Source organism: Fibroporia radiculosa (genome assembly GCF_000313525.1).
Source record: "Fibroporia radiculosa TFFH 294 genomic supercontigs, scaffold2275, whole genome shotgun sequence".
NCBI classification, from domain to species: Eukaryota; Fungi; Basidiomycota; class Agaricomycetes; order Polyporales; family Fibroporiaceae; genus Fibroporia; species Fibroporia radiculosa.
The window spans coordinates 1-23,502 of NW_012133343.1; the positions used below are offsets into that span (position 1 = coordinate 1).

At 52.0% G+C, this 23,502-nt stretch overlaps 9 protein-coding genes across 9 annotated transcripts; 5 read left to right on the top strand and 4 right to left on the bottom strand.

Annotated features, from left to right (window-relative positions):
* Nucleotides 1-116: 116 nt before the first annotated feature.
* FIBRA_03750 (uncharacterized protein) lies at nt 117-470 on the top strand (the record flags this gene model as incomplete). Its single annotated transcript, XM_012325579.1, has 2 exons — nt 117-359; nt 414-470. 2 exons carry the CDS (start codon nt 117-119, stop codon nt 468-470), a joined length of 300 nt encoding a protein of 99 aa, XP_012180969.1.
* A 764-nt stretch (nt 471-1,234) lies between these two features.
* On the bottom strand, nt 1,235-4,327 carry FIBRA_03751 (uncharacterized protein; the record flags this gene model as incomplete). The annotated part of the gene is made up of 9 exons (XM_012325580.1): nt 1,235-1,531; nt 2,009-2,150; nt 2,220-2,317; nt 2,406-2,494; nt 2,551-2,617; nt 2,679-2,788; nt 2,855-3,154; nt 3,215-3,326; nt 3,386-4,327. 9 exons carry the CDS (start codon nt 4,325-4,327, stop codon nt 1,235-1,237), a joined length of 2,157 nt encoding a protein of 718 aa, XP_012180970.1.
* A 5,256-nt stretch (nt 4,328-9,583) lies between these two features.
* Nucleotides 9,584-12,353, top strand: FIBRA_03752 (uncharacterized protein; the record flags this gene model as incomplete). Its single annotated transcript, XM_012325581.1, has 16 exons — nt 9,584-9,785; nt 9,835-9,951; nt 10,002-10,061; nt 10,112-10,196; nt 10,520-10,585; nt 10,642-10,663; nt 10,726-11,094; nt 11,151-11,168; nt 11,219-11,262; nt 11,316-11,338; nt 11,547-11,662; nt 11,720-11,768; nt 11,822-11,940; nt 11,996-12,012; nt 12,062-12,217; nt 12,272-12,353. 16 exons carry the CDS (start codon nt 9,584-9,586, stop codon nt 12,351-12,353), a joined length of 1,545 nt encoding a protein of 514 aa, XP_012180971.1.
* Nucleotides 12,354-13,046: 693 nt separating this feature from the next.
* FIBRA_03753 (uncharacterized protein) lies at nt 13,047-13,406 on the top strand (the record flags this gene model as incomplete). Its single annotated transcript, XM_012325582.1, has 2 exons — nt 13,047-13,286; nt 13,344-13,406. The coding sequence occupies 2 exons, from the start codon at nt 13,047-13,049 to the stop codon at nt 13,404-13,406; spliced, it is 303 nt and encodes a 100-aa protein (XP_012180972.1).
* Nucleotides 13,407-13,676: 270 nt separating this feature from the next.
* FIBRA_03754 (uncharacterized protein) lies at nt 13,677-15,751 on the bottom strand (the record flags this gene model as incomplete). Its single annotated transcript, XM_012325583.1, has 10 exons — nt 13,677-13,785; nt 13,846-13,963; nt 14,013-14,072; nt 14,120-14,133; nt 14,187-14,261; nt 14,313-15,042; nt 15,110-15,191; nt 15,247-15,316; nt 15,369-15,457; nt 15,509-15,751. The coding sequence occupies 10 exons, from the start codon at nt 15,749-15,751 to the stop codon at nt 13,677-13,679; spliced, it is 1,590 nt and encodes a 529-aa protein (XP_012180973.1).
* A 1,310-nt stretch (nt 15,752-17,061) lies between these two features.
* FIBRA_03755 (uncharacterized protein) lies at nt 17,062-18,121 on the top strand (the record flags this gene model as incomplete). The annotated part of the gene is made up of 6 exons (XM_012325584.1): nt 17,062-17,181; nt 17,242-17,385; nt 17,442-17,485; nt 17,542-17,611; nt 17,678-17,889; nt 17,950-18,121. The coding sequence occupies 6 exons, from the start codon at nt 17,062-17,064 to the stop codon at nt 18,119-18,121; spliced, it is 762 nt and encodes a 253-aa protein (XP_012180974.1).
* Nucleotides 18,122-19,705: 1,584 nt separating this feature from the next.
* Nucleotides 19,706-20,705, top strand: FIBRA_03756 (uncharacterized protein; the record flags this gene model as incomplete). The annotated part of the gene is made up of 3 exons (XM_012325585.1): nt 19,706-20,032; nt 20,087-20,149; nt 20,211-20,705. The coding sequence occupies 3 exons, from the start codon at nt 19,706-19,708 to the stop codon at nt 20,703-20,705; spliced, it is 885 nt and encodes a 294-aa protein (XP_012180975.1).
* A 345-nt stretch (nt 20,706-21,050) lies between these two features.
* On the bottom strand, nt 21,051-22,289 carry FIBRA_03757 (uncharacterized protein; the record flags this gene model as incomplete). Its single annotated transcript, XM_012325586.1, has 4 exons — nt 21,051-21,181; nt 21,244-21,538; nt 21,598-21,803; nt 21,860-22,289. The coding sequence occupies 4 exons, from the start codon at nt 22,287-22,289 to the stop codon at nt 21,051-21,053; spliced, it is 1,062 nt and encodes a 353-aa protein (XP_012180976.1).
* A 328-nt stretch (nt 22,290-22,617) lies between these two features.
* Nucleotides 22,618-23,482, bottom strand: FIBRA_03758 (uncharacterized protein; the record flags this gene model as incomplete). The annotated part of the gene is made up of 2 exons (XM_012325587.1): nt 22,618-23,145; nt 23,195-23,482. The coding sequence occupies 2 exons, from the start codon at nt 23,480-23,482 to the stop codon at nt 22,618-22,620; spliced, it is 816 nt and encodes a 271-aa protein (XP_012180977.1).
* Nucleotides 23,483-23,502: the final 20 nt, after the last annotated feature.

A 23,502-nucleotide genomic window follows, 5' to 3' on the forward strand; every position in this document is an offset into this window, starting at 1 on the left:
ACCCCCGACGCTCGACCCCCGCCCCCCGACGCCCGACGCCCGAGCCCCCCTCCTCGCCATGCACACTCCTCACAGCGCCGGCACACCCGACGTCCAGCCCACCCGGGCAATCTCGGATGCCTCCGTCCCCAGCGCCCTCCCCGCGGCCCAGCTCCATCATTCCTCAGATACCCCCTCCCTCCGCAGCCCTGCCCACACGTCCCACCACGGCCGCACACGCGATATACCTCCGCTTGCCACCGATCGTGAACCAGTCTCCCCCCATCATCTTGCCCCATCCGTCCTCCTCCCGCGAGATATTCACATCCACCTACTCGCCCACCGCAATTGCCGCCCTGCCCTCGTCACCCCCTGTCCCCGTCCGCTTCCAATCCCACAGCACCAGGCCGCCCCTTGTGCATGCCCAACAATAGCTCCCCGGGCCTCATGCTCAGCTGCCCCCTCTGACGGCACCGACACCCTCGTTCTAGCCGAGTGTCCAGCCGAGTCCCGGAAAAAGAACTCGCCCCTCGAGCAGCACCCACCTTTCGCTGACTCACCGCCCTGACGCGCTCGCACTCGGCCCATCCCTCACGCTGCGACGCTCGCTAACCGCACACAATCACTGTCAGCCTCCCCGACACACGCACACGGCCGCACAACGCTCTCCTCTATGATCCATTCTGAATATCTAGCGGAACCGTGCTGTACCATCCGCCGGGTCATCACCGGTAACATGCGCGGTCCAAAGGTATACGTATATGCGTGAACGGTGTAGACTAGTGGAAAAACAAATATAGTGCAACGCCAAGTTAGTCGGTGTGTGTGTGTGTGTGTGAGCTGTGCGCGAATCAACGAGCGGTGTGGTGGCGTAGTGGTACAATGAAAATACGGCGCGTGCAGTGCCAATAGGGCGGGAACCAATGGGAATCAAACAAAACGCGGGCAGATCGCCAGCGTCCGCGCCATGAATGCCAAGATATGACGAGCGGCCACGGGCAGAACGACGCAGACACCAGGCGAGGATACGCTACGTCGACTTGAACTTGAACGCGGCGAAACGAAACGAAATGAAACGAAACGAAACGAGCACCGTGCAGCCCTCTCCAGTCCTCCGCAATGCAACAAATCACCCCAAACACCAAAAGCCCAAACGAGTGGTGAAACAATGCCACGGCCGCAAAAGTCACGTCAGCGCACCGGGGTCCGCAGCGAGGTCTTTCCGACCCGCGCCTCCGCCCTCGCACACCGCGGATCAGCTCTCGTCCTCCCCGTCATAGTGCAACGTCATGCTCGAGAACGCGCCGAACAGGTCCACCTCCGTCGGCGGCGGCTCCATCCCGTCGTCCCCCCCCAGCCCCGGCGTGGCAGGTACCCCCGCGCCCGCGACGCCCTTGATGGAATACGGCATCGACGAGGTCGCGGATGGCGGCCGCGGCGAGCGCTGCGGCGACGACGAGTGCTGCTGCTGCTTTTCCAAGTGCAGCGACACAGACTCGTTCATCTGCCGGAAGTTCACGGCGTCAATCCCGTTCGACGCGGTCGGGACGATCTGCGAGTCCGCCGGAGAGGGGCACCGGAACGGAGTGCACGTAGGCGCGAGACCAATGCGAGGCGGTACGGGGCCAGAAGGGACGCGTATATGGTGGGCGTTGGTCGGCGATCGGACGTGACAGCCAGAATCATGGCGATGCGGTAATGCGGACGCGAAGGGACGAAGACGGCCGAAAGGGTGCGAGTCGGACGAGGTAAACGGGGAACAAACGAAAAACAAATGCGTCAGTGAAATCTCGACAATGACGTGATGCAGACAGACAAGCGGCAAGCAAACATTCGGTGGATATCAGGATGCCACCGAGCGAGCAGGGCTTCCTAGATAGCCGATGCGTCGCCTGTAGACGCCAGGTACCGAGTCCGCTCGCGCAAGGAAGACGTGGATAAGCATCGCTGGGCGCAGAAGAACGTCTCCCGCGAGCGACCGACCCGGGCGCCTCGGCGCCAAAGGAAGGTGCAGAACAGTCGTGCTTACCGGTGGCTGCGTATTCCTCAAGAGTCCCCAGTTGATCTTCGCGAACCACTTGTGTTGCTTCACTTCCGACGCCCCACTCTTGCTGCCCAGTCGCGTCGACTCTCGTTTGTCGAGCAGCCGCGATACGACATCTTTGCACGCTCTGACGACACGCGAAAACATCCGGAGTGAGCAAAGGTCTAAATCTGGCTAGGCGAAAACTACCGCTTACGATGACACCTTGGGCGTATCCTTAAACCACACGGGCAAATTCAGTATATTGTTGAACGTGTCCTTCCGGTGTTCTCCCTTGAACGGCGTAGTCGCGTACTAAGATCAGAACGGATCAGGTTTAGCGGGTCCGCGCGGGAGCGCCCCCAGCCGATGCCAGCTGCGGCAGCGGATGTAAATGACGCACAATCATTTCATAGATCAAGATACCGAGCGTCCACCAGTCCACGGCAGATGTGTGCCCGGATGACTTGATGACTTCTGGCGCAATGTACTCTGCATGCGATCAAATCAATCCAGCGAGACACGACCATATGCACGATACCCCGTACCTTCCGTGCCGACAAACGAATTTGTCCGAAAGTCAGCGGTACATGAGCGAGTGTCAATCAAGGGAATCTAGGTGCCACCATGTTCTGATGAGCGGGCTATATGCGGGATTCCATACGAGCGTGCATACCCCGCTTTCCTGTTGAAGTATTGTCGCCGGTTTACCACCAGGCTCACTTGATTGCTTGGCTAGATCGAAGTCAGAAAGCATGATGTGCCCAGACTGATGTAACAGGATGTCTGCGTCATAGCGAACGATTAGCATCGAGACTCTCCATACAATGAAAAATTACAAGTCACACGCACTCTCTGGTTTGAGATCACGGTAGATGAATCCCATCAGATGCAAGTACTCCAACGCAGCAGTCACCTCGGCCGCATAGAATCGTGATGCGTCTTCGGGTAGACACTTGCCAGGCCGAGATTGAAGGGCCCGAAAGAACTCGCCACCCATGCAGTACTCCATACAAAAGTACAAGTACTGTTCTGACTGAAACGAGTGATAAAGAGTCACAATGAACGGGTGGTTTGCTGTCGCCAGGATTTCCTGCTCCGTAAGAGCACGCTTGATCTTGTTCCGCTCAATCATCTCCTTCTTTGACAAGACTACGCGAAGAGGTTAGAATGCCCAGGCCCATCAACTTTAAATTAAGCGCACTAGCGCACCTTTCATGGCGAACAGCTTGCTCGACTTCTTTTCGCGTACCAGATATACCTTCCCGACGTCTCCCCGACCGAGCATTTTGATCTTCTGGAAGCTGGCTGGGCCGACTTCAACCTGAACGAGCCCACATTATACTCCAAACCTACTAGCATGCCGTTGAACATCCCGCTTACCGATCTAACTTTGATGGAATGGCTCGAATACGTTCTCCGAAATGCGACCTTCCCAGGGCCCTCCATTGGCATCTGAGCGTTCGTCACTCGATCCTTGGTCTTCTTGGCGTTCACCGATGTTGTGCTGTGCGCACGCTGTGGCTGTGGCCGGACGGGCCTCCCTCTCGACGATGCCGACGACACCGTCTCCAGAGAATTAGTGCCCTGATCCGATGTGCTGTTCTCGTGCACGGTATGTGGTATGGGTGGCATGCCATCTCCAGGTGCGAGCAGTCCATTCCTCGTGGTCGTCGCCGATGCCGATCGCGAACTCGAGGAGAAGAGGCCCTTTGCGTTTGGCGCAGATGCAACACGACGGATGAAGCGGGACGCGTTCGCCCCAAAGGCCTTGGGCGACAGCGGGCCTGATCGCGAGGAGCTGGGCTGGTTGATGGCGGAAAACGACACCTGTGATGAGGCTGCTGTGGACGGACCCTTTGCGCGACCGAGCATGCGCTGCTTGTCGGACTTGGATTTGGACCGTGAACGTGGCTTATCCTTGCCGTATGGGGCGTTGCCGTCGTCTTCGAGGGGGTACTCGTCCAAGTACGTAGGCGTACTGTACGACTTTTGGGGAGTCCTGGCAGGCAGAGCTTTGTTCGAGTCGCTCGAGAGCGTGTTTGAAGAGTTGTAGGACGAACGTTGTTCCGTGGAAAGAATGGAATGGGGAGTGAGCGACGGGTTGGGTGTGAGGATGGCAGAGCCGTCGGAATGAAAAGAGTTGGTGTCAACAGTCAAGGGAGTCATATTGCCTGGCAATTTCTTGGAAGACGGTGTCCCGATGCGAAAGATAGACTTCCAGGCGGGGGCACCAGCATTCGAGCCAGTGGAAACGTTGCGTCCAAGCAGTCCCTGCGGCTGAGGAATAACCGGGCTGATATTTTCGCCGCCAGTCCGGAGCATCTGAGCACAATTACGGTGAAAATGAAACAGAGGCGCGTTGTGAGTGACTGCACGCAGACCAGTTGTCGACCGTCGTGCCTCCTGAGACCTTGTACGTATGGCGGGTGTATGGTGTTGTTTCGAGTAGATTTGAGCTCAAACTCCTACTTTGAAGCTAACTCTAAATCAATCAATTTTTGACCCCATTTCCGCTGGTGTATTACACGGCGATTATATCAGCAACAAACCCTGCTTCCAGAACGCCAGGGGCAGACTCGTTCCAGGCTATGGGTCCTATACCATTGTCTCTCAGCCTACGTATGACTACATACTCCAGTTCTCCATGATACAGTGGGATTACAGCTGCTTTACTACTTCCGCTCATGGATCCATTATATAGTTCTTGCGGCGTTGCCACAGTGCCACAGATAACTTGTGGCAGATAACACGGCCCATTTGTCAGGAACAGCATACAAGAAAGGTAACGACATCGACCGCTGATGACAAACCAATAGTCGGGCCACCGCATTCTCCCGCGTGGGAAGTCTAATTAGGACGCCAGCTTGCCATTGGGCTTGCTACTGGACTACATGGCCTCAAGTGACCCGTTTTCATGACGCCATTTTTGCGGACCCGCCCGTCTCGACCTGCTTGCGAAGCACGCGCATGCAATACACCATTAAAGAGCAGGTCGAGGCCTCGTGTTACATGCCCTGCACAATTGCAACTTCATGGGACGATATCGATGTGGATGCCCTGGCACCCGTTCCGGACTCGATCTTGCCACTGCACTTTGTTTTGTCAGTAACCTTTTGGCGTACCCATCTGATGATGCTGTTATACACTGTATATGGATGTGGAAGTAAGCGACATAGCATACGTGCCCATATGTTGCAGCACAATTAGTACGATTACTCGTTGATGCGTAAAACCGTATGCGAGCTGTCAACGCGTTTACCCAATGTGAAGATGACGGCGACCTGAGAATCTGCGCTGTCTCTAATAGTAATAAAGGGATGTCCATAAACAGAGCAAAGGCTGTGGCTGGAATTGCGCACTTACTTCTAAAGAATGGTTCGAGTCGATAAATCATTTGAAAATTTACGGATCCGGACCTGACAGAACCCTGATATCTGAAGTAGGAACCACATCACGATGAACTGTTGAACTACACCGCCGACATAACAATGAGACACAGAGCAGAGAAGAACAGTCCTCAGGCAAGTGGCAACCTTGCAGTCTCAATCGTGGTCCACAAGACGCAGAGTAGCGATAATAAAACACCGTACGATTGCAGCAATGAAAGCGGCGTCTCTAATGAAGTCGCGACCGGACCCAATAGATGCTTCGGCTTTACGGTGATGATCTGCATCGCATTCCTTGATTCATTTAGAACCCATGGCATGCGAAAACAAAAACCAGCCCTTCATGACACATCCAAACGTGAATTGTTAAGTAATAGCAACAGGAATAGTTCGAAAAAGAGCAGTTGCCAACTAGAGCATCAGTGACCAGGGGGCTGCACAGGGAGAACATAGAGTCGTCATAGGACTCGAGCCAGCTGCGAGAAAGAGCCGAAGCAGGTACTCATAAGCCTTACTAGGAACAATTTGGAGGCTCAAGTGCATGTGGTAGAGGACTTAGAAGGCGGAGACGAGTGAAGAGTGCTGAAGTGAATGGGCTCGAGCAAAAATATGAGGGATATGTATGACCACACGACGACGTGCCATAGCAGTAGCAGACACAATACACTAACGCTGTGCCGGAGATGACATGGATACTGCAGCTCGGGCGTTACGATCACATGGTTTCGACGCGTCAATATTTTGATAACTTACTTTGGCAAGCAGCTGGGTCCCGGCACACGGAAACCTGGTTTAATACAGCAACTCTCCTCCAGAAATGTTTTGAGCTCCTTATTGACATTCTCTCCTCTCTGGCGTGGACTAGCACGTGTCCATAAAGCCATAGTGTAGACTACAGTGGTACTCCACCGAATGTCGAGGACACTCTAAGTACGTAACGGTGCCAGTATCCATTCACTGAGATCGCTGGCTGACACAACATGGCCTCTGGACTAACCGTCAAGATAGGTGATAGCTCGGACCCAGCCGTGCGCTCCGATTCTCTGTGCATGGGTGGTCACCCCCTCTACACACAAGCTCCGCTCCATGTGAATTGGCAAAAAGGCAGCCCAATGTCCACAGCGCGAAGGTCTGGGAGTATAAAATTTTCAGGAGACGCTCATTTCGTTTTTAAATAAAAAAAATATTTGGATTTATCCAGGCCACTGAATTGCCATTGTTGGCATGGACATGAAAATGCCAAGTGGAGGGTAGCCGCATTCCAGACATATCGGAACACATACGTGTGACATCCTAAGGGAGATAATTGCAGAATAGGAGAACAGTGGTAAGTATGTCAAAAGCTGATCATTGAGTGACTTCGGAAACGCATCCAGAAATGACACATTTATGTAATTCTTCTGACAATATGAGGGCTTAAGAGTCCGTGACACCTCGATCACCTCAGTTATGCACAAAGGATGAGACACAGTGGCCTGATCAAGTCCCTTCGGTGGCTCTTCCCTTTGATAGAGCCCTGTGACATATTGAAGGGGGGTCACACGCGATAGCAACGTTCTGATCCTTGGTCAGGTTCTGAGCAAACTAAATCACTTACGATCGAACAAGAGCATCAGGGAATCCTGCATTACTTGTGCAAGCAGTTTCAACTTTTTTTGTGATGCCTTCTTGGAGCTCATTGACACAGGACGCTATTGCCCAGCTAGAGGCGCGACGCAACGCAGCGGAAATATGGTCTAGATAAGCAACACTCACCAGCGAAAGATGACCAACTGTCGATCAGAGTTGACATTGCGAGGATCTGCATAGCTATAATGTAGGCGTATATTGAACACATGAGAATACAACTGACGACGTCGTCCATGTTCGACATTTGGCTGTGTGTTATAAGTATGTCCGACATATGCGGCAGACATGTTGCAGGGGCATCCTCCTGGATACAAGTCCGATCCGACAACCATGACTCAAAGAGATGAAGCTAGACATGACATGTGTTGGCCTCGGGGACGAGTTGTCGCCGGCATGCGCTAACGTCTCTTGTTGCCAGTTGGTCAAACGCAGCTGGCTGTATGAATTTGAAACGGTGAAAGAAACCACTGATACGTGTGTGTCTTGCGGGGAAAGTAAAAACACGCACCTGTTTATACATTCGCCGTGGTTGTCGGTCATTAAATGTGAATACAATACTTGAATAATCGTTGAACTTCTGAATTTCGCGCTCGCCAACTCGGACCGGATTATATCGTAAAAGAAACCAATTAATAAAGCCACCTTGGCATTACAGGTCCAGAGTTGCCATTCCGTTTCACTGTGTGTGGCTCGGGCCCGCCTTGGGGACAAGCGAGTTATCCAAGGAGTGGCGCCTACACTATCTTCACATTTTTGGTAGAATCCTGTGGTAATGCAATAAAAGACCGACCACTCGCCCCGTGAACATCGCTACTTAGTCAGAAGCTAACACAAGGGAAAATATCAGAAAAATTGTACAGTATTAATGGCCAGATGCTTCTATGTCCATAGTGTGTAGGCAATATCAGTGATAACAACGACGATCAAGAAATACGCTCACGGGGGGGAGCAACAGTGTGCTGGCGCACTCCAACGACACTTGAGATGAACTAAGGACACCTAGGTCCGAGCATGCCCCGTGAGCCTGCATGGTTATCATATCAAAAGTCATTTACTGCTTCGCACTTGCTTCAGAGTTGACATATGACTGCTTTTATAGCGTATAACCAACGGCAAGGGTATTGAGCCACATAAGTCAGTGCCGCTGACGAGGCAGGAGGGTGCCGACGACAAAGTGTTGTCGGATATGTGAAGCCCACCATTTTGGAAATATATCCTCATGGCTCCAAGGCGGGATCAGCGGCGTGAGGATCGGAGGATGACAAAGTGCTCTTAGATTGACGCAATCTTTCTAGCATTTATGCGTAGTAACAACTCCGTATGACAGTCGGAGTGAAGAAATTTATGGGCTCTAATAGAACACTGCGTCATGCCTGCGCAGAACTTGTCAACAGCAATTTCAAAACAATAACGCAGAGGCTCCTGATGGCCTTTCGGTGTCACAATTTATAGGCCGGGTATAATTGTAGTACGACAGGATGGACCTACCAGTAGCTCTGGTAGAAATGGGCTGTTTTCTACATAGATCTAGCTTCAAAAATGACTATCAGATTTGAAACCGGGCTGTACGCACCGTATAATTCTATTTCGTTGGTGTGTGACAAGTGACTAGCATCGCTTCGCGCTTGGACACCAAGCGAGCGGTCTTACACAACCCCGATGGCGAGCGGATCAGTTGGAAATGGAGGAAAATGTTTTGAAGCTGCGAGTCTGTTTCGTCCAGGTTACAGCAATCCGTGAGCAAGTCGCCACCGGGAAGAGTACGGATGTTGAAATGCGTACGAGTGCAACCTGCGACCGAGCGATGGAGATCGACATTGTAGTAAAGTAGAGGGCCTCGCTTGAACTGCTTCGAACATTGACTACGACTTGAATATTGCCGTGTCAGTACGTTGGCTATCCTCAGATTTTGGGCGAGTCACAGTACACGAGCGCCAACACAAGTCTGGTGGCGTGTCAGTGTACTCGTGCCGACCGGAATCTACCTTGCATCTTGGTTCTTGATCCGGAATTACTCACTGAGTGGATTGATGGCGCCTCGGTGACGACGACCATGGCTGGCATTGTACAAGTCGCGTTGGTGGCCTGCGAGCAGCCTGCGCGGTGAGGATGTGCTAGGCTGGCCACTCGTTCGTTGCATCTGCGGCAAGCCGATCGGTTTACACACCCCGGGAGTATATAAGGTGGTTCCCCAATCGAATATCCGCTCATCTCGGATGCTGACGCATGAGTGTTGCTCACGTCTAGATCCTGGAAGAGAGATCTCCACTGTATAAGAATTCAACGAGGCACGAATAGCTATCTCTGTCGTGATATCCTCCGACGACCCCGCCCACTTATCTGTTTTCGCAGACGAGTCTCGCGCAAAACATCATTGTTAGGCTAGACTTAAGCTTACTAGCCTTCCCGGTCCTGGCCCTGGCGCCCTTCTTGTCACTCGGCGCCGAACATCTTGTTCCAGATTATCCGGACATCCTTCTGATTCCGCAAGACATCTCACTTCCGACCGACGATATAAGCACGGGGGTGTGCCGAAGCTTACTATTCCCCCTTACATTGTGCAATGCCTACGTCCCAAGATGATCGCTCGGAAACGCGACCACTGCTGCAAGAGCAGGACAACGAATCCTATCGTTCCGTGGACGACACTACACTTGAAGAACCACCTCAAGAGCCGCCTCCTCCAACGAGTAAAGTGTCCGGGTCCGACCTTGCATGGGTCTTGGCTGGATTATGGAGTGCTGTATTCTTAGGCGCTCTCGATGGTACCGTGTTCTCGTGCTCACTTGGAGCGTTCACTGAGTCTTTGGCTAGGAACAATTGTTGCTACCTTGCTCGCACCCATTGGAAGCTACTTCAATGAATCCAACAGGTCTTCGTACATAGGTACATCATATCTCTTGTCCGTGTGCTGTTTCACGCCGCTATACGGTATGTGTGCTCGCTTCCACAATGGTTTGGGATCATCGACCGTGACGCAGGTAGACTTTCTGATATCCTCGGCCGTAGAGGCGCGATGCTTCTTGCCTTGTCACTATTCGGTTCGCCATTCACTCTGTTGACCAGTTTCCTTCGATTGACTAGTCTTCAGGAATGGGGACTTTCCTGTGTGGTTTGGCTCCTTCGATGGATTCCCTAATCATCGCTCGAACGATAGCAGGCATGGGCGGTGGAGGGTAAGTTCTTCGGTCACTTATCCGAACTGCGCAACCCATATCGAATTTGTTACCGTGGTCAAATCACAGTGTTATGACAGGTGAGCTGAAATCTCACCATATCTGACGTCACGCGCTCATCTGTGCACTACACGGTGTCAGTATCAAGCATTGCGGTCACAGATTTGATACCACTGTGAGCTTCTGACATAAAGTTGTAGATACGTTCCAGGAATTGAACCACTGTATTCAGCCGACAGCGTGGTTTATATCAGGGAATGACGAATATGTGAGAGCGTCGCCGCTTTAAGGGATTATCCAGTGCGCTTATCTAGACTTCTTAGTTTGTTCGGTCTGGGGGCCGGGCTTGGTGGACCTCTCGGAGGCTGGCTGAACGATACATTCGGATGGTAAGCACATTTCGTATGATAGCTGAATGTTCTTGTCAGACCATACATATTTCCAGGAGATCAGCTTTTCTTTTCCAGGTGACGTCAACAAGCTGACCTACGACGTGCGCTGTACTTACATAGGCACTGGCTGTCCCTAGATGCCCATCTTACTGTTTTCGTTCATTTTGGTGATCACAAAAGTCTCAATTGAGCTTCCCGACGAGGTTCAACAGCAGAGTTTACGCTCGAAGATACGAAGAATTGACTTCATGGGGTCTTTCACACTAGTAGGAACAGTTGGCTGCCTCTTGCTTGGGTTCAGCTTGAAGTCTACTGAGGAACTACCATGGTCACATTCCGTCATCTGGGGACTCCTATGTGCTAGCGTGGTATTCTGCGTCATGTTCATACTCACCGAGACGTACTACTCGCCATATCCTGTCATGCCGATGAGACTAGTGAAACAGCGGACGCCTCTTGCCGTATCGCTAGCTTGCTTTTTCGGCAGCGCTGCTGCATTCTCGACGGTGCGCAACGTTTTCATTGTAGATGTTGCATTACGGGCTGACTCGCTATATGATAGCTATACAATGTGCCTCTAGTAAGTAATAGGATTGAGTGAATGTAATTCGGGGTACTCATTTTCACTAGTATTTTTCTGCCGTGAGATTAAACACTTCGACAGACGCAGGCGAGTAGGACTTTATTAGAGAATGAAGTGTTCGTTTTGGCTTACACGTATGCGTAGGGCTGCATCTTTTGCCCCACTCTGTACGTCTAAGACGTTACGTTAACCTTGCGATGCATGATGTATACTAATCATCGGTTTGGTAGATATCCATATCGACTGGAAGTGTATTTGCCGGCTGGTAAGTACCCGTTCATTGGCTTCATCTATCTGTCTTCACATGAATGATCAGGATGATGAGGCGGACTGGGCGACTGTACACATTGACCCTTATCTCATGTCTGATGACAGTCGCTGCCGCTGTTCTCATCTGTTTCTGGAATGACAATACTCCTTCCTTTGACTTATGGTTCGACATAGTCCCGCAAGGTCTCGGGATGTCTAGCGTCATCACCACTACACTGATTGTAAGCTTCTCCTATTGCTTGTCTTATGTTGTGATGTTGCTTAACTGCGATTTCCAGGCGATGATCGCGAGTGTCGCCAAAGAAGACTTGGCCGTTGCCACTGGTAGTGCGTAATGCACTGATTCTCGAGCAACTCACTTCACTAATGTTAAATGTCAGTCACTTATCTTTTCAGGACTACGGGGCAAGTATTGGGGGTTAGCTTGAGCGGTGCACTGTTGCAAGCTGTATTACATCGTAAGCTTAGAGAACGCATCACAGGCCCAGACGCAATCGAGGTCAGTCGGTGATTCGTCGATGTTTCTAGTTATTTTAACAAACCTTGTTCCTTAGATCATCGAGAAAATTCGGTAAGTACTATAATGAAATGCTATTGTTGCCACTCATGTATTCCGATAGACATTCAACGAGTATTATATCGGAATTGAGCCCACCTTTACGACAGGCCGCCGTTAGTTCATACGCAGATGCCTTGCGCATCGTCTTCATCTGCCAAGCTGCCGCCAACTTCTTCTGTCTTTTGTGCTGCATACCAATACAGGAGAATCCTCTTCCGTATGTTTTCAATCATTTAAACGTTATCATTATCTTAACGACGATCATTTGCAGCGGGACGCATGAGGAACAAGAAGCGCAATACCGGCGACGAAAAAATACAATAGATAGGCCTCCGCCCAGCAGCGAGCCTTAACGTCTTAATGTCCTGAGAGTGATGATGTATATACCAGCAGAGAATAACTGTGTAGCATAGCTCGTCTATGAACGATGTTATAGATTGAATGACAACGGCAGTCATACTGGAATTTAAAGTTGATGAGGCGCACGCAGATTATGATAGAACCGGAAATAAGGTGGACTGTACTGGCTGAACTATCAATCCCTGGGAATCGTTTCTTCTATCCATCTCCTCGGCCTTTTCTCCACGACAGTTACCGCACGCTGCCCGCTCATTCCTCCCTGATCAACGCCGTCTGCAAACCGGTTCCGCTCGTGTGCCGGACAAGGCAAGATGGTGGAGGCTGACACTGTCAATACAGATGCCAGAAACGTAAGGCCGAAAAGTGTAGACACGAATGTTCGTCGTTGACGTGGTGAGAGGCTTAGGATTCTCGAAAGGGACATCCTAGTAGGCTGTTTCCATGCATATATTAGCTCTTGCAATATACCCAGGGCATTGCGCTCACCAGCTATTACTACCGCATATCCCAGAAGACAATGATGGGCAGTCACTACGCTGAGCTCCCAATGTGAGGGTGAACGACGAGGCGAACGATGAGTTCTCCGCATATAAGCGCCTCCTCTGCAACGTCAGTGAAAGGCGCCCGCGGAAGTTATGGCGCTTCGTTATTCGCCGACACGTCCTCCCTATTAGCCAGCTACCATCATGCCCAACGCCCGCGTTCTGCGCGATATCAAGGCTCGCAATGGCGTCAAGGTCAATGAGATCGCTCGGAGAGCATACCTCTATGTTGCTCGCAACCAAACTTTACCCCCTCAAGTGCGCTACCAGGCACAACTGCAGTTGAATACATTCGGGAAGTACACGAGACCCTCCACGGTCAAAAACAGGTGCACGGAGTCGGGCCGTGGACGAGGTGTCATGAGCGAGTTTGGCTTGTGCAGGGTACGTCTCTCAATGGCGATGTCTATATTCGTTTTCCTCACCATTCCGTCCGTACAGTACCAATTCCGTCTGAAAGCTCTGGCCGGAGAGCTCCCCGGTGTCAAGAAAGCATCTTGGTAACGCAAACGCGGTATGTTCGCAATTGATCCCACCAATAGAATAGTGTCCGGCTAAAATGCTACTTTTCTGAAGCTTCTGCTTTTCATAGATCTGTATGTACTTCCCCGCATGTCAGGAAAATGACTATATATGGGAATGGTGCAGGCAATTTTTGTGTCTCCAAAACCGCGATGAACAGCAAATAGAACACAACAGACTAATACTACTAAGTGGATATAAATGCTTCTTCCTGATGTTCTCGAGCATCCTTACAAGTAATCAAGTGGGACCCTAGACAGATGTTGGATGCTCTTGGAAATCAGCTAGACGCAACTCAGATTCGCCTCTTTCGCGTCGCCAGCGGTTCGTGATCATTAGTGTCGCTTGATCAGCCAAAAACCTGATAGAAGGGTACGCAGCATGAATGTATGTTGTCAGCATAACCTCGCGGGATACTCACTTGTACTGTTGAAGCCAAGTTTCAGAGATCTCCCAATTGCTATGAGCAAGTACGTCGTCGCCGTGGATGACAACCGCACTTCGGTAGTCATGTAAGCAGTCGACCAGGTCAAATCTCCCTGCTTATGCATGAACAAGTGCAATCAAAAATCAGGCAGATGGTCATACCTCGGAGAAGGATCATGCGATCGCGAAGTTCCGGATGCAGGATGGCATCGATTACACTCTCTACAACATGATCAGTGCTGGCACAGGGGCATGTCTTGGCTCCCTACCATGAGGAACAGTTCTAAAATCGACACGTCAATTCGTGTCTCATGCTATATTAGCTATCACTCTCACCTTTGCACCAGAGTGGGCCGAAGAGAAGAGGGAAGGCAATATGCACTATTGCGTTTGTAGTTATCTAGATGGTAACTGCAGCGAGCTTTGAGTTCAGAGGCTGTTCTGAAACCAGGTGAGACATACTGAATCAGCTTATATGCGTCCTCCTTCTTGGGCTCTGTATCGTCTTCCTGGCTGACGGCTTGATTTGGCGGTGTTGGAGCCACTCTCGACTGTTGTACAGAGACAGACCCTCCAAGGGGGATGGAACCCATACCTCCGTCAGCAGAAACGGACATCGGTGTTTGCATATAAGAACCTTGATAAGAATTTCCAACGCTCGTACTTGTTGGTGGATTATAAGAGCCCGAGGCATTGGCAGGAGAGGATGGAGACATGAACATAGGAGAGCCATTCGAGCTGTTGCGCAGAAACTCGTTAAGAATAGACGCGTCGTGAGATTGTCTGCCTGTCGCTGGATAGAGACCGCTAGGACCGACAGATTGTCCGGCAGAGTTCAGAGGCACAAGCATAGGATTAGCAAAAGAATCTGTATGTTCACCGTTGCCATTCTGTTCGCTCATTCCCCGAGGACGCTTCGCGCGTACCAGGGGATCCTCCTCTGAGGGACGCTTTTGAGCCGTGATTGGCTGTGAACCCGACGCGGATGCACTGGCAGCAGCGGTATTGGAAGAATCTTGTTTGTGGCGCTGATAGCTCTCCCATGCAGAGTCCGTCTCTGCCTTGTTGATGAAATTGTTGAAGTCATTCAAGTCCCAGCCTAGTTTTGGGAGAAGACCTCCTGCACCGTCGCCTATGAACGAACTCAGACTGCGAAGGAGATCTCGAAGGACCTGGTTTTCGTGCATCAAGTCTGATTATAGATTAGTGCGCCATCAACCCCTCAAACGAATCATGGTGTATCAAGTACCCGAGCTTACCTTTTAAAATCTTCCTCAAGTGACCGAGAGCTTCATCCTTGCCGCCGGAGAGAATCTCGACACTCGCTTCCAAATCACGAATCTACATCAGGCGTTAAAGCAACCTTCCCTGCAATGAATCCGGTGTCGTCGCGTACACGTTGTTGCTTCCTCAGACGAAACTCCCTCTGAGCTATGCGATTTTGGTCGCGCCTTGCTGCTTGGGAGCTACGAAAATGCGATGAACGTAAGCATGATCACGTTGGGCGTGGTCGCGTACTTTGGGTTCTTCTTTCTGCCTGGTTTGCCTGGAGCGTTGGCAGAACCTGACATGCCATCGCCCTCATGAGGAGAACCAATGTCGGAGCTCTGCGAGAACTATGAACAAAGCGATGCCCTTCTCAAGAGAGCATATTATACCTCGATGTCACCAGAGACACTGCGCGCCCTGTGATCGTGGCTGGGCATTAATGGCTGCGAGTCGACGAGCGCTGTGGTGAAGAGATAGCGTCCGGGTATTGTGCGCAGGGCTGGCGGCGGGGCTTGGCTGGGTGCAGTAGCAATGGCAATGTTTGGGGATTTGCAGACGCGCAGGGAAGCCATCCGACGCGAACGGCTCCGGCATCCGGCATTTCCCGGAGCGACAGCCCTTTTCGGGAGCATGTTCGGCATCAATGTGGCACTTGTCGTCGACCGCAGGGGACATTGTCCGAGTGCATTGCTTTAGCTGTAGCCAATACACGCCTTGCGCATGCGACTGAGCAGACCATGTGCAACGGAGATAGCTCCAGTGCACCCCCGTGTCGTGTCGTTAGATTATTCCCAGCTTCTAGCCTTCACCCTCAAAATTCGCGTCTTCTAGCTTCAATGTCCATAGTCGTCCCTCTCTGAATTTCTGCCTACCCACGTAAGTGCCTGGCCGGGCGAGCCTTCTATCTTCTCCAAATACTCTGCTGCCCAACTCGGCAATCCGTCGGCGGATCAGACTTGTACGTATAGTTGCTGCGTTCAGGACACATTTCTATCTGACATGGGCGGCCGGTCCCCGCACGCCTACACCCAGGTCATCGTGACGCGCATTTTGAACGCGCATGATGATCCAAGATCCTCGTCCTAGGATCATACAGAAGCTCGGTGGCACTGCCAAAGATCGAGTCTCTCCACCCCAAAGCCGACTCCGGCCTGGTTGCAATAATATCGACACATGAGACTCCCGCGTGCATCTCCCCCCTATGAATGGTGTTGATATCCTTGATTCTGGTCTACCTCGGCAGCCATCGCCTGCGGTCATATGGAACGCTTACACCCTCGCAGCCGAACCAAAAGCCAGCCTCCTCTCTCCCCGCGTTCTGAAAGCCTGCCGAGCGATGGTCAATTGATCGTTCGTTTCAACATGTTCAGGTAAGGGGGCCCAATGATTCGTCGGAGACTGACCAACCCAGTGATGCGATAATCTCTGCCACCACGTCCGGTGATTGCCTACAACATTTGCTGGGGGTTTCCGGTCCTGTCCCGGGGGAATCGATAAGGCAACAATGGCGACTCGGAACGGAATTGACTCTCCTGCTCCTCCGTGTACCCACCTTCTCTGCCACGCACTCGCATCTGCCATCGAGCCCAAGAACTTCTGACCGTGTCTCCATCAAAGCCGGCTTCATCGCCGTATTTTGTCCCCATAATGTGCTCCGCATGCGTGCGCCTTGCGGCCCTCGCACGCTTTACTTGCATACTCGACGTCTTTATCAGCCGGAGCCATCGTATGACCACGCGATTTAGCCTCAGTCATGTCTGTATCAGATCGGTGGGATCAATGCGCTCTGCCTTGACGTATCCGTGCCGAGCACAGTAAGGATATTTCAAGCTGGTTCGGCGCGCCGCAATGCACGAGCCGGAGCACTATATAACAGTCAAATTCATTCTTTATCTGCTGTCCCTCCCCTGTGGCGCTCCTGTGTCATACCACCCCGCTCACAATGGCCAGCGGCGACCTCACATTTCGATTCATCTTTCCTCAGAACTCCGATGCGGACATGCGGACCTTCCAGATCAGGCAAGTTATTGAGGGGTCTTTGGACACGGCTGAAATCTACAAGGTACGCCTCCTCGCCGTTTGTCCCCGTCACGAGCTGACAGGTCTCATCCATCCTGTGTAGTTTCACCACCCAAATACCGGGACAAACATGGGCGTCACTACAATCCAGCGAAAGAATGCGGCCACGCAGCGGTGGGAAAATGCCGGCCAGATTGAATGGTCATCAGACACAAATGCGTCAGTGTTTTTCGGGGGAATAGAGCGGGTTCGTGGTTTTTCAATTTCGCCGCAGGTGTGCCTGTTTATTTATTTGATGCATAGGTGTCGATGAGAGACCTGCGCAAATTAAAGAAGCCGACAAGCAAGTAAGTAGGCTGCTTGCGATCGATATAACTTGGTACCGAACAGTCAAATCCATTAGATCTCGCCGTTTCAAAGCCAACGGCGCTGAGTACAAGTGGAAGATTGCAGAGAACGGGGTTGATATCAATGTACGTATTCTCCATGTCCACTTGCTTCTAAATTGACCGCTGTCCGCATTAGTGTACCACTACCAGTCGAGGCAAGCAGGTGGCCAATTGGTCCCAAGCGACATTAATCTTACGAGTAACAGAGCGGGCAGAAGGAATCTTGGACAGGGTGGTCGTTACGTTTTTCTTGAATCTGTGGATGAAACGACTGAACATGTGGTGAACGACCCGCGTCACCCCGTGACCATTGTCTCTTGTATGTCCATCCTGACAAACATTACTGTATCATTTACTGTCAAGTATGTAATGTCCTCGTAATATTAATATGCCACATGTGAATGAAACATATGGGACACCAGCGATAACGTTGGCGATATGCAATCGAGATCCATGCTCGAAACCACTCCGGCGGCATCCAGGAATATCTCGCAGTTGAGGAGGCAGCATGATGATGGAAAATACATCTTACTCAATAACGCACGGCTGGTCCCTCAAAGTGGTCAATTTGACTCGCGTGGGCAAATTAAATGATAGATGGAGTTATATGGGTGCAGACATCCCGGCAAAGACTCACATGAACGGAAATTAAATACTGTCTTTACGGGTGCTATACGCCACTGCGTGTAGGTGCCAAGTTATTGCTCGAGAGCGGTTACTTTTAAATGAAGGACCAGCTACACGTGGAATAGCGGGCTATCAACAACTGCAACATTGTGCGAGCGATGTCATTAAACATGATCCCAGTGGGTTACGCACATGGCGAGGAGATATTCGCTCTGATAGGTTCAGCACGGGGTAACCCTCGATCATGGCCAATGAAAATCCAGTTAATTGGTGCAATCAGAAGCCTCGTTCCGCATTAATGAACGGATGAGGGGGTAACGGTGAATTCATCGAGCCTCGAACTGGACCACTTCAGGGACGGTGAGCTCGGCATCAGGACGTCATGGCAGGCTCGACGTACTTCGTTTTGTCCTCTTCTTGTACATAATACGATGCCCGCACTCTCTGCAGCGAATCGGTTCACGAGAGCGGATCTCGTTTTTTGCGCCGCAGTCTGAATAGAGGATTGGGCGATTGCTGGGGTGGAGAAAGAGGGCGGACGTACCTGCGCAGAGATACTCCATGTCCTGCCTGGGGGCAGGCATGAAGGCCCCGTTTGAGGAGTTTGTGTAGGACGGTGGGCCTGGCTGGGAGCTCATGGAGGAGAAGGACAAGAACGAATGAAGGGTGTGTATCCGTGTTTGCGCCGACAGTGCGAAGAGGCGCCAATGATCGAATGAGGCAATCTTGATCTTCACTGCGCTGCCTGCGGCCTGCGGCCTGCGCAGTTGGCACTTCAAGCTTCCTCGATGTACCTTCCTCTTCCCCGGTTGGACTAGTTTGCCACCGCCCCCCCTCTCAGGCTCTGCCGCAACATATGTACGCCCTTCCTAGTACACCGTTTCCGCGCGACTGTTGCCGTCGTTCCCTTCCCTGATAGCCTTCAAGCTCTTGTCCTCGGAAACCTGCGCTCCAAGCTGTCGTCTTTAAATTTGTCCTGTCCAAGCAGCGAAATCCGATACGACTCATCACTCATGTCATCCTCTGGCGAGCTGCTATCGCACTGCAGGCGCGTATCGGACGAGCAGACGTCGTTATGATACAAACACCCTCCTGTAGCAACCGCTCACGAATGTACCGATAAATAGTCATGATCTCTACGCCGTTCTTTCTGTCAGAATAATACTGCTCGACCCCGCGTGGGTGCGTGGATACGCTACACCGGCCTGTATCTGACCAGTGTCCACATCTTGGAGGCTCGGCCGCCCGGTTTCCATCCTTCGGCGACCCCGTCGGATGCAATTATCTCGCTGCCGCCCCGCGACAATTGCCCCTGGCGTTTCCGAGTGGCCAGTCGTAGACCGGCATCTCCTTGTCGACAACCGCCTATTGCAACTGATCGTCTCACACTGGAAACACAATCAACGGCTCCCCTTTGGGCTCATGACGCTCGTCCTGGCACTTGGCAACCGCGCTCGCTCGGTCCGTTTCCAAGGTATTGTCTCTGTTATAATAGATCCCACCTAGTTCGCATGATGGCCCCAAGGTCGCTCCCCGGCCTCCTCTTCTGCCATGACCACTCTCCCTTCATTTGTAGAACTCATGGCGTCTTTGGGTCTCGACAATTCCGCCCGCCCGGCGACTCTCGACACTCACGTCGGTCCCGCCTGCTTTGGGTCGCACTTTCACCATTCCCGCACTTCTTCCACTTCTTCATCTTGTAGCTCCTTCTCTTCAGCCCCTTCTGGCACTGTATCACCACCTCATCCCAGCATTACTGTCGATGAGCCTCAATCATACTCCGTTTCCCGCCGCGAGAGCTCTCCATCGGGTCGAGACTGGGAATCGGAGAGGCGCCCAGTGCGTGTCGCCCGATATTCTCCCTACGTCCCCACTATCGTGAGTATCCGAGATTGTCGAGAGATTCATGCTTGAGCTGACATCCATCTCAAGTCCCACACAAGGAAGAAGAGTGCTCCCACTATCCTCGAAGAAGAACCAGCCGAGCGTATGCGAGTAAGCATTCTGTTCTTTAAGATTGCAGTATCTTTGTGTTCTAATGGCTGTGGCGATGTAGGCACTTTCCACATCACCTTACTTGTCGCCGGCCACATGCAACATGAACCGCAGATCGTCTTCGGGCACGCTCCAAAGTGCACGACGCCCACATAAGTTGGCGCTATCCGAAAGAGATCTCGCAGTAAATACTCCCATTTCGACTTTTGTCAGACGCAAGACTCCACAGGCTTCCCCCTCATCTCCAACATTCCCTCATCGCAGACGGAGTCGCGCTAGCAGTCTAGCGCAGCCCGTCTCAATTCCGACCCTTCCTTTTGTCTTTCCAGCACCAACAACGTATCGATACCCTTCTTCTGACCTATCAGAGGACGAAGACATGCACGATGTCTGCGATTCATCGTCAGAAACTGCTGATCGTCCGTGTCGATTGGACGTCAGTGCATCTTCGCGACTAGCACGAGCCAGCGATCCTGGCATTCGTGCTTCAGTGTTTTCATTATCGGATGGACTCGCAAGTAATCCTGCTTCTACGCCCCTTTTGCCCGTGGCATAAATTATCTGTGGACTTTGAAGTTCATCTTGTATTCATTCAGCCCCCACTTTTGTACTGATACGTCATCACCTGCTTTATCTCTATTATCATCTTCCAATTCTCTCCTTTGTCTCTTCAGCTCCGGCTGCAACACTCTTTGGCGCATACCGCCCACGGACTTCGATCATTGCCCATTGCCCATCACTATGGTTTCGTTCGCTGCATTGGTGTCTCCTTTTGAGGCTGTCTCACACTCCCTACGGACTATCTTGCTTTGCACCTTGCTGTGTATCTGTAGTTCAGGCCGTGTTCGGATAGATTACATATCCGAGGACGTTGATATATACATTGATACCCAGTACGGTTTCAGTCGTGAGCGTCTTCATCGGGACCAGGACAATTCTGGCTCATATCCTCCTGGTCGTCATACTCTGTTCCACACCAAAAGCAATATGCGTACGTCTGACGCAGGTAGTCGAGTAGGAGCTGCAATTTATCTTGTGCCTGAATGCATATATGGCGCAAGTGAGCGTCGAATCTCATCAGATAAACGGCATACCATGACTTGCCTTTAGTTGTAAAAACTGCGCAGCCTCCTCTATCTCCTCCTCCGAGTACGCCAAGCTGCTCAGGTCCGGCTTTTCTGTGTCGGTGGCCGGAAGGTCATCATCATTCAGTGATGTCTTTAGCGGATGCAAGGCGTCGGCGCGCATCCTTGACCTCATCTGGCCCTCGATACCATCGCCGGCGCGTTGTCGAAGCAACGCTGCTATGAGAGACGGATCATCCAGAGCATCTATCAGACCTTCCGGGAAAGAATCGACGTTGTCTGGGTTCAACCAAAGGACGTTAAACTGCACAGTCATGCCGGATGATTCAGCATCGCTCGCTGAGATGTGGGAGAGGCTCGTACCTTCCGGCCAGCCTTCTCGTCCAGGTTGGCGCATGTGCGTTGGGCTGGAGCCAAGCGGCCCTGCGCACGTCTCTCCTCGTATTCCTGCCGGGTGCGATCACGAAAAGTGGCATGGTCCGTTGCTTCCGCCATCTTCGCCATTTTCGCAAGTCTCTCGGACGCGCTGGGCGAGGGGGGACGCTTCCCAGAACCAATGCCCTTCCTGCCTGTGTCACCAGGGAATCATCAGAAACATATGCGGTCAGGGATAGCTATTACATACCCGCCCATTCGCTCAGCGGAAGTGGTTCTGTTATGTGCTGGATTTTAGGAGATGGACGACTGACCGGCGCCAGCTCAGAAATATCTGTCTCCTTGGGTGTGCTCCCGGAAGCCGACGGTGTATCGTCGTACTTTTGTCCGAGAGACTCTCCAGGCTTGAATCCCATCTTCATCATCATTGCCAACGCCTTACTTTGCTGTCCCGAAGCTGCTTCATCGTCCCTTGCGCGTTCAAAGAGACTCTTGCTTAGGCCCTCTTCGCGAGATTCTACTTCAAGCTGACGTTTGCTTTTCTTTCTGTTCTGCTCGTTCCTGAGAGCTGCAGCCCGTTGCGCCTCTTTTCGACGTTCGGCATAGGTCCTAGGTGCAGAGAGAGGAGCGCTTTCCAACAAAAATTTGTCGGAAAGATAGTCGTCTTCCTCATCAGCCATAGAATGCTTAGATAACCAGTAGTGTACGGATGAGTTGAGGATGATCGTCACAAGGCGTGCATGTCATTATCATAAAATAACAGGAAGCAAGTAAAGCCGCTACAATTGACTAAGTGCGACAACACAAGCTAACAACTAAAGAAACGGCACCAGACCGCTCTGCGTAGTATGGGTCATTCATCAAATTGAAGTCAAGGGGATCAGACCAACACCAGTAGGTCCCACAGTAAGGCGTCCAGCCGAGAAGTAAAAGTGGAATGGAGCGGTTGACAGATGCAGCTTGTGTACGAAGGGATGCTGTATCTGGGCAGAAATAATGCGAGGATATTTAAGAAGCTACAACAGTCGCCTCGGGGGTGGTTTCGCGCACAACCTTATTGTCAGTAGGAGCTGCTTCACCTTCAGCAGCCTCCTCTGCTTGAGAGTTGACCGCGATCTTCACGGCAATGGCCCTTCCCTCAACCTCCTTGCCCTGCAAGAGCTCGATGGCTTTCTTCTGGTTGTCCTCGTCACCAACGTCAACAAAGCCGTAACCCTTGCTCCTGCGGGGCTTACCCCACCGACGGCGGACAATGCGAGCGGAAGTGACAGGAATGTTGGCATCCGTGAAGAGAGCGGCAAGGCCAGCATCGTCGACGCTGAAACCCAGATTCGCAACGAACAAAACGCTCTTGGACGGCTCTCCAACGGGGTCTTCGCCAGCGGGACGGGTAGGACGAGGAGCCCTGGGCTTCCGAGCACGAGGCTTTTTGGGTGCAGCCGCCTCGGGAGCGCCATCTTCGGCAGCCGCAGGTGTCTCTGTGGCCGCTGCAGCATCACCTTCAGCAGCTGAAGTCGCTTTACGAGTCTTCTTGCGCTACAAGATCCGATCAGTAGACGAAGACAAAGTTCAGCACCATTCTCACGTTGTTTTTCTTCTTTTTCTTAGGCTTAGCGGCCTCGTCCGTAGTAGGGACGGCACCTTCAGCCTTCTCAGCCTCGCCATTGGATTCACCGTTGGCCTCCGCCTCGCTAATCTCGCCAGGCACGGACTTGCTGCCACGCCGGCCTGGCCTCCTCTTGAATTTCTTGGGCTTCTTCTCCTTGTCTTTCTGATCAGCAGGTTTGGCGACCTCTACGATAACCGGGCGACCATCGAGCTCCTTCTTATCGAGAAGCTCGACAGCTTTGTCGGCGGATTCGGCAGTGGCCATAGAGACAAAGCCATAACCTG